This window comes from Sinocyclocheilus anshuiensis, unplaced genomic scaffold (assembly GCF_001515605.1).
Source record: "Sinocyclocheilus anshuiensis isolate Anshui unplaced genomic scaffold, SAMN03320099.WGS_v1.1 scaffold118, whole genome shotgun sequence".
Taxonomy (NCBI): domain Eukaryota; kingdom Metazoa; phylum Chordata; class Actinopteri; order Cypriniformes; family Cyprinidae; genus Sinocyclocheilus; species Sinocyclocheilus anshuiensis.
The window spans coordinates 903,762-913,349 of record NW_015546020.1 but is presented as its reverse complement, the minus strand read 5'-3'; the positions used below and the strand labels follow the sequence as shown (position 1 = coordinate 913,349).

Here is a 9,588-nt window from a genome sequence, read left to right as displayed (position 1 = left end):
TTAAGAAGAATCGCTTTATGTATCCCCCAATTGTAAGTCGCTTTGGATAAAAGCGTCTGCAAAATGACAATGTATAACTTTTTAATTAATATGTATATATGCTGTTTTATTTTATATTATTATTATTATTATTATTATTGAATACACTAGTATTATTTCAATAGTAATGTTTCTTTATTGATTTGTTTGATTTTTGTCATTTAAATAAAATACAAAAATAAAATATTATTTGAATACCGTAATAATAATTATTATTATATTATATGGTTTTATTTTATATTATTGTTGTTGTTTTTATTATTACTAACCCCAACCCTATTATTATTATTGAGTACATACTGCACTGTATAATAAAAAATGTTATTATATATACTGTTTTATTTTATATTATTATTATTGAATACACTAGTATTATTGTAATCGTAATATATTTCTTGATTGATTTGTTCATTTTTATCATTTAAATAATAAAATAAAATATTTAATATATACACTACCACTCAAAAGTTTAGGATCAGTAAGACTTGTAATGTTTTTAACGAAGTCTCTTCTGCTCATCAAGGCTGCATTTATTTGATCAAAAATACAGAAAAAAACTGTAATCTTGCAAAATGTTATTACAATATAAAATAATGCTTTCTATTTTAATATCCTTTAAAATATAATTTATTTCTGTGATGCAAAGCTGAATTTCCATCAGCCATCACTCCAGTATAAAGTGTCACATGATCCTTAAGAAATCATCCTAATATGTTGATTTTGGGGGGGAAAAAATACTTTCCTCCGTTTTTGTCCTTAGCTGATCACATGCTTGTTTTATGCTCTGGCTAGTTTGTTGTATGTTTTGGATGTCACTTCTCAAGCTTTCTTTGGGGTTTTCGTCCAGGTTAAGGAGGAGCTGTTGGTGGAGGCTCTTACCAAGAGGAAAACGGTGACTGTGAACGACAAGCTGATTCTGCCCTACAGCCACAGCGAGGTGCGCTAGAGCCGTCCGCTTTCATACGCCGCTGTTAGCAGAGCGCCCAGGTGTTTTGTAGATAAACGAGTGTCGTTTTGTGCAGGCGATCACCGCACGAGACTCCATGGCCAAGTCACTGTACAGCGCCCTGTTCGACTGGATTGTCCTGCGCATCAATCACGCGCTGCTTAATAAGAAAGACATGGAGGAGTCCGTTTCGGTAAGATGCTTGAAACTGCAACAATCAGAGTCTTCATTAAGGATGTTCAAGGTCTTACAGTCATGTGGTTTCTCCATTATTTCAGTGTTTATCTATTGGTGTGCTTGATATCTTCGGCTTTGAAGACTTTGAGACCAACAGCTTTGAACAATTCTGCATCAACTATGCCAACGAGCAGCTTCAGTATTACTTCAACCAGCACATTTTTAAACTTGAACAGGTTAGTGGGCTGGTTTGCATGGTCGCAACCTTCAAAAGTCTCCATTTTATGGCAGTTTGATCACAATATGTGGTTCGTCCGCCTGCAGGAGGAGTATCAGGCCGAGGGCATCACCTGGCACAACATCGACTACACCGATAACGTGGGCTGTATTCACCTCATCAGCAAGAAGCCCACTGGACTCCTCTATTTACTTGATGAGGAGAGCAAGTAAGAATTGGTTCATTGCTCTCTGAAATTTTGGAAAGATAAGCACCAATTTTTGTGCTGATGTACATTTCTTTCTTCATAGCTTTCCTCACGCCACTGATAAAACCTTGCTGGCCAAGTTCAAACAGCAGCACCAACAGTTTGGTGGGTCAGGCCACATAATAAAAACATTATATTGTTGGTGTTTACAAAATGTATTTTGTACTTTAATTCTTATTAAAGTACAAAAGTTATAATAAAAATAATGTACTGTATGTATTACTATAAAATAAATACTATAAAATCAAATCAAAATGATTCCATATAAATTACAAAAAAATATTTTTTTTTATTATTATATTATATATTAATAATTAATATTTAAATGTCTTTAAAACAAAAGACACCTGTTTTGTAGCATGACCCTGCTAATATTCCATTTGTGCATGTAAATTGCCTCCAACAGGATTTCCGTGAGAAGAACACGGATCACATGCATCCGGATATCGTGGCTCTCTTGCGAAGCAGCGACCGAGCATATGTCCGGCAGCTGATTGGGATGGACCCGGGGGCGATGTTCCGATGGGGAATCATCCGCGCCACCATCCGTGCATTGGCCGCCTTCAACGAGGCCGGCCGCCGCTGGGCAGCCAAGACTGCGGGTAACCCATGGAGCATTATGCATTACTTTCAGATTAGTCCAAAACTTTGGATTTTCAGAGACTAAGAAGGTGTTATTTATAGCTTGCATGTAAGAAAGCTGCATGGTGACGCAAACAGTCTTATTTAGAAGGATTTCAGAATGATTCAACTAAGAAGGGATAATAAAAATAAGTGAGTAAGGTTGTTTGCGAGACGTTTTGGGTGGGGTGTTGAAATCATGCTGTCAACCCTGTTTGTGTTTGTGTGTTGACATACAGGTGTGGTCCGACCGAACTCCAGAGTTCCTCTAGGAGAGCTGCAGAGATCCAACGTTCCCATTGAGAGGATGTACCGGTAAGCTTTGGACTAGAAGAGAGAGAGAGAGAGAGGGAGAGGAAGTGTTGTGAGGAACTTGATCTCTTCCAGTCCTTTCGTTGCCTTTGTGTGGCAGGTGATCATGTGACCGTGCTCTCTCCACAAAGGCACATTGCAGGCCGATTTCTCACAGTAATCTCATGCGCCCGGTCACATTTATGCCAATACAAAATATAATAGCATCTATAATGAAAAACATGACCAGGTCATATTTCATCTCAAAATCCAAAGAAAAAAACAGGAAATATCAACATAATAAAATAGCATCATAATAAGTAGACAATGCAAGAAAAATAAAAATTTTATTTATTTAAATACCACTATATTAATCATTTCATGTGAATCACAATCAATTGTAGACAATACAACAAATCCAATTTAAAATGAAAATTGGGTGGGATGTGCTTAATTGTCACGAAAATATCATAGTATCGTTGTTTCATGGTCTGTAAATTTTATGCAAAATGTAATTTCTTACATTTTTTCTTTTTATTTTGTGGTGACATGACCAGGACATGTCTATGAGAGATTAGAAAGAATGATCACGTTCATAAATGTAGTTGTTCCTGCAATGTCCCTGTGCTTTTCCTCTGGTGTTTGTCAAGGGTTTCCCCTCAGTTACTGACCTGTGATCAGTTTCACTAAAGTTTAACCCATACGGTCAATGGTGCTGATCTATGACCAGCTTTATTGACCGCCCTCGAGTGACTGTGTGTGTGTGTGTGTGTGTGGTGTTTATTTTCTACAGCCATGCTCCTATGCTTGATTTCTCCTTTGATCATTCAGAGGAGCGCCCTCTAGAGGCTTTTGAGGACATCTTTGCTAGTTATGAGAGTAAGAAGTAAGTGGACTTGAGCAGAACATTGAGGTCAGACAGTGAGAGCTTGGCAGCTTGGGAAGGCTGGGTTTCCGGTGTTCTGAGCAAACTCAAATACCACATTATGATGTTTGCAGAATCTAGAAGCTAGCTCTTTTCTCTCTTTATGTGATCAAAGGGCAAGCCAGAGTTTGTATTTAACCTGGTTTGTTCAAAGAAATCCGCAATCCACAACATGCACTCATAAATCCCAGTTGGGACCTTGTGAGGTTTATTACCTCTAAGTACTCCCAAGTGGGATGGAAACCATAAAGAGTCCTTTTATGGAGTTTATTATGGAAGCGAGTTCACTTCCTGGTTTGTTGACGCGCTATTAGCAGTGCGTTCCCAGCCCCCAGTGCCAATCCTACCTGTTTGACCTCCCGTTGTTCTGATCTGAGTGGTAAGTGAACCAATGCATGAGTCCAGGCCTTTGCTGAGTGGGGTGCCGACCCCCGTTTTAACACCCCGTCAGGTCAAAACCAGAGTAACAACAGCATGGATTTACCACTGAAGCTTGAAGGAATAGTTCACCAAGTTAAAGACCTTTTCGAATTTAACACACTTGCCTGCATTTGTTCATTGTACGGGATTCCTTTTTGTGGTGGAGGGTGTTTCCCTGGCCAAAAGCCGGTTAACAACATTGGTGTTGGGTTCCTGTACTTTCCCTTCCCCGTTCAACTTACCTCACTCCCTCTGTCTCCTCCCCCTACCATTTCACCGGGCTGAATCAGGGACATGCATGCCCAAATCATCAACTCCATTAAGGACTTGCAGTTGGATGGAGAAGATCCACGTAAGCTGCTGCAGTCCTGGGGTCGCCTGCGGTTCCCGCGCCACGTCCTCCAGTGAGTTTGACCGCTGACTCCCCTCTGGCTCGGAATGGATGGGTCCACCTTGCTGACCCTTCATGCCTTGACATCATTGGTTGGCATCGAAGCCAATGCATGAGGCCCTTTGCTAAGCTTAGTTCTGAAACGTTCCCTACTCCCAAACTTTGCCAAATATGCACTGTTATTTATCGGCTCGCCCTGTGATTTACTGTTTAACCCCAACCGCCCTTTTAACCCTGCACTAATAATATCCATCTAACAAGTATGCCAATTTATTTTTAGATGGCGCCCCAGTGGTGTATGTTAGAGGAATGCAGAGTTTATGAGCTGAAAGCAGTGTGATCTTCATTAGCGCGTGCGCTAAGAATGGTATCCACATGCTAGCATGCTGCATGAACTTATACAAGACCAACCCATTGAGTCTGTAATGTTTTATGAGCTTCAGAATCATTGCTTATAAACACCACAGACATTGAATACACTTGAATTATAAACTTGTCCTCTTATAACTGTCGTTCACCCTAAAGTAGGAATGCCGTAGATTAGTTCTGTCAATAAAAATGTCCATCATTCCTCACTTCCATGATGTTTTTATCTTCCCCGAAACCATCTTCTCTGTTATAGTGTCTACATGCTAGATTTAACCCCAGAGAACTCTGGGAATCCATGCATTTCAATGGGGATGTTAGACAAATGACTGGAAACGAATGTAGCTTTTTCCACACCATTCCGTAAACAAATCTTGTGCGGCGTTCTCCGTAAAATGCTTCTCATTGCACAGGTTTCCTTACTCGCGTCGCACAAGCCAAAGCATGACTCACTCTACTAACACGTCGTATCCCTTCGCTTCTTATCTCAACAAACCATCAACCCTCCTCTTCCTCCTTCCCTACAGGAAAAACAAGAACCCCAAGACCAGGCAACTCATTCCCAAGGTAAAGCTCTCGCTTGCTGAAATGATCTAACTGCATATTTAAATGAATGCTGTCTAGGGGTTTGTTTGACTTTCAAGATGCTGCTTACGGTATTGGTAGCGTCAGTTTGTTATGTTTAACATCAACATGGTCAAGATAGTTGGGTTAGAAGATGCAAATCAACCCTGCCTTTGCAAAAATGTTGGCATGCAAACAGAAAACCATAGCCTACTCTTTTTAGAAACTCAAAGATAGCTTAATTTATAATTCTTGTGTCCTGCTTAGACACTGTGCAATTGAAGGTTGTTTAAGGTTCCAGGCCAAATTTCAGCTTGGTGTGTTAATATAGAATTACCACCATAAAAGCATGTAACCAGCGTAATTTGAACAATGACAGTTATTCAGTGATATCTTGGGTAGTAGCAACATTTTAAGTGTGGCAATCCAAAAAAAATCACTTACAGCACCTTTAACTTGTTAGCATTTGCAGCATAGCTGGTACATTTCCATCACCATTGGTTAAAGTGTAAAGCTTAGCCACGATTGTTTATGACTTTCCGTTACATGTGCGGTGCTGGGTAAATGTTTTGAAGACTCTACTGCTGTAGCTCTGGCTGGAATGAGATTTTCCATGTCGTCATGTATCCATGGCATTCATATAAGTCTTTCTGTGTGAGAGATTGACTTTCTGTTTTTGTGTGTTTGGGCAGAACCTGTTGGACACTCGCTCGCTGAAATTTGTAGTGGGCCTCCATGACCGCACCACCAAGTCTTTACTTCATCTGCACAAGAAGAAACGTCCTCCCAGCATCAGTGCCCAGTTTCAAGTAAAAAAAAACTATATTAGATTAGCATGGCTGTTCGTGCCAATTTGGTGGTTCTGACTAAAAACAAACACTCTGTTCCAGAACCTAGTGAAGGCATTGTAAGGCATCATAATCACTAAGCTGTTCCAAAAGATACATTTCATTTCATATATTTCATCAAGTATATTTCATTCAGTGCTTAAAATTTTTGATACAACTGTTCAGTCTCAATAGAAAAAGATTATTTTAGCCAATATTTGTTTTTTGGTTTTTTTTCACGCTTAGTTACGTGCTGTTAGCTTGACGACATTGCTAAAATCAAACTATTGTGGCATGTGCTCTGCATGAGAAGAGCTATTTGTGCAGCAGAATAGAATAGAAGAAGCTGCTTTTATAGGCAGTAGACTGAAAGGAATAACAGAAATCTCACTAGGTTTTGGAACAGTTAAAAACTATATTTTAAGCACTAATATTTCAAATGTTAGGATCAGAGAATGCTAAGCATATTATCCTCCAGAGGATCTAATGGGCCAAAGGCATCATTTGTGGTTTTCAACTTGTCTTCCACTCAATATTATGATCTTTCTCCATATTGCAGGCGTCTCTTAGTAAGCTTCTGGAGACGCTGGGGAGGGCGGAACCATTCTTCATCCGATGCCTCCGCTCTAATGCTGAGAAGGTGCAAATGAAATGTCCTTGTTCACCCTATTCAAGTTGATCTTGATTTTAAGTCCATCAATCTTTATTTACTTTTCATGTACATTCCTGGTCTTATTTTAAACGGTTAATCTGTGCACAAAATCTTTTATATTTTTTTTAAATATATATATATTTTTATATATCTTTTTTTTTTTTTGTATTTTCTCTTTGACATTCAGAAGGAAATGTGTTTTGATGAGGCGCTCATTGTCCAGCAGCTGCGGTACACGGGAATGTTGGAAACAGTGCGCATAAGACGGTCAGGCTATGGAGCCAAATACACCTTTCAGGTAACCCATATATTTGACCTAGTGATTGGAACAAATTTATAAACCTAAAAATTAAACTAAGTGTATAACTTGCTTGTCCGAAAAAAAAACAACAAAGCTGGTTTTCTGAATTACAGGAGTTTACAGAGCAGTTTCGTGTATTGCTACCAAAGAATGCTGTGTCCCTGGAGGACATATCATCTCTATTGCACAGGCTTGGCTTTCACCACACTACCTACCAGATTGGGAAAACCAAGGTCAGCATTTTTCCTAGGAACCCTAAAGGGTTTAATTGACAACTTTTCTAGTTTTGGAATTTTAACTTCATGTCTGGCATTGTTTCTTTTCTACAGGTGTATCTCAAAGAACTCGAAAGGCAAAAGCTTCAGGACATCCTCCACAAGGATGTTATGCGCAAAATCATTTTCTTGCAGCATTGGTTTAGAGCTAAAATAGAGAGGATGGAATTTGTTAGAATGAGAGAGGCAGCCATCTTGATCCAGGTATATCAAAATTGGTTTTGTGTTTGGCCAGTATTCTTGCAGTTGTCTTGTGTTTGACCAGTCTGCACTTGTCTAATATTTGATTGGCTTTGTCTGCAGCGCTCATGGCGTAGGTTCCGCAAAGAGAAGTTCTACCAAGCGGCGGTTTTGATCCAATCAGCATGGCGAGGTTCCAAACAGAGAGCTGAATATCAAAAAACACGAGCATCCGTCACAAAAATGCAGGCACTTGCAAGAGGGCATTCGGCTCGCAAACGGTATAGACCTCACACAAGTCAGCACAAATTTGAAATTAAATGTATTTACTTTCTTAATACACAATCTTGGCTTATCGAGCATGATTTAGTAAGTTTTGGATTTGGACTTGTTAGGTACTACTCACTAAAGGAAGAAAAGAGGAAAAGAGAGGAAGAGGAAGCTCTGAGAAGAAAAGCGGAGGAGGAAGCAGCTCGACGAGCTAAGGAAGCTGAACAGGCCGCTAGGCGAGCTAAAGAGGCTGAGGAGGCAGCCAGACGACTCCGAGAGGAAGAAGAGGCAGCCAGGCGTGCCAGAGAGGGAGAGGAAGCAGCTAGAAGACAGAAAGAGCAAGAGGAAAGGGCAGCTCTGCTTGCTTTAGAGGAGAAGACGCTACTACAACAACCACCGGCACCAGGCAAGCAGTCTGACGATGTGGAGACACTAGTGCTGGAGCGCAATATGGCTCCCGTGGATGTTGAGATTGAAAGTAAGGGCAGGGCCCAAGTTGATGTTTCAAAAGACCTAAGTCATTCTGAGAAGGTTCCTCAAGTGGAGGCTGGTATTCACCCTGAGGTTAAAGAACACCAGAAGCAAAAGGAAAATGAATCTTCTGCACATCCCAGAGAGGAAGGTACACAAGCTAAACCCATGTCTCCTGAAATCCCAAGTGGACAAAGCCAAAACAGAGCTCCTCCACTCTCCAAGCTGCCAGTATCCAGAAGTCAGGAGAAACGTGAGCTTAGGAGACAACGGGGCCTAGAGCACAACCAGAGAGAAAGTGAGAGAGCAGCTTCAACCGGAAACGACGATACTTCCTTCAAGAGCAAAACTCTAGAGAGACCAGGGAAAGTAAACAGCAAGTTGAAGGAGCGGTCTGACAGCAAAGAGTTGGATCAGTATACCTTTGTGGCTTGGAAAATAGACAAGGTGAAGAGGGATGCCAAAGATGTCCCACCTGAACTTGTTCGACCTTCCACCTTACCTTTAGATATCCCTACTTCAGGACCTGAAAGAAACGGCTACACAGACCCGTCCATCGCCGCTCAACCTGCTCTTGCCAAAGAAGAGGCCAACAGGAAAAAAGAACCAACAAGAAGCAGCACTCAGCCAGAAAACCTCATGGCAGGACCCTGCAGTCTGGAGGACAGGAACATCAAAACTCTCCAGTATGGTTTCTTATCTTCTCATTCTTGTATATCTTTCTTCATCTCCTTATATGATTCTGACAATATCTTCTATCTGGTTTTCCCAACTTTACCAGAATTCGTGGGATCTCCATGTCACTAGACGATGTGTCCAAAATAGGTTTGGGCGGTTCATCACAGGTAATGTTGACTTGATTTAACTAGTTAACACGATGGTAAACATGAAGGAATACATTGATTTTTGAACCTTGAAGTTTATGTTTGACTGGTTAAAGGGGTCATATGACGTTGCTAAAAAGAACATAATTTTGTTTATTTGGTGTAATGCAATGTTTATGCGGTTTAAGGTAAAAAAAAAACATTTTCCACATTCTGTACATTATTGTTGCTCCTCTATTACGCGTCGATCGTTCTGAAAAGCGCGGTGTAGTCAGATTGGCCGGCTATCCGGTGCATTGTGATTGGCCGAATACCTCAAGCATGTGACTGAAATGTTACGCCCCTTACCAGGTTCAAGAAACTTTCCTCCATAAAATGCACTGCACACGCTCGAATATTTGGGTTGTACTGTTCTGGAACAGTGTTGTAAATAAAACTTAACCACTGATTTCTAGTTGTATCCTCTTTTGGAAGGCAAAACAAAGTAGTTTGGCTAGGGCTGCACGATTAATCGAATGCGATTGTCATGCGCATTTTGTTAAAAAAGCCGGTTCTGTAATCAG

The 9,588-nt window shown here is 40.4% G+C and overlaps 1 protein-coding gene across 1 annotated transcript in view; it reads left to right on the top strand.

Moving 5' to 3' along the window:
- LOC107698595 (unconventional myosin-IXb-like) overlaps nucleotides 1–9,588 on the top strand; it is a 50,573-nt gene that overhangs the window by 32,546 nt on the left and 8,439 nt on the right. The window contains 13 exon segments of the mRNA XM_016499644.1: nucleotides 2,054–2,249; nucleotides 2,508–2,583; nucleotides 3,353–3,445; nucleotides 4,195–4,308; nucleotides 5,189–5,228; nucleotides 5,918–6,034; nucleotides 6,612–6,692; nucleotides 6,892–7,002; nucleotides 7,119–7,238; nucleotides 7,335–7,484; nucleotides 7,584–7,741; nucleotides 7,856–8,887; nucleotides 8,983–9,046. Of these exon segments, the coding sequence (XP_016355130.1) occupies nucleotides 2,054–2,249; nucleotides 2,508–2,583; nucleotides 3,353–3,445; nucleotides 4,195–4,308; nucleotides 5,189–5,228; nucleotides 5,918–6,034; nucleotides 6,612–6,692; nucleotides 6,892–7,002; nucleotides 7,119–7,238; nucleotides 7,335–7,484; nucleotides 7,584–7,741; nucleotides 7,856–8,887; nucleotides 8,983–9,046 (2,352 nt within the window).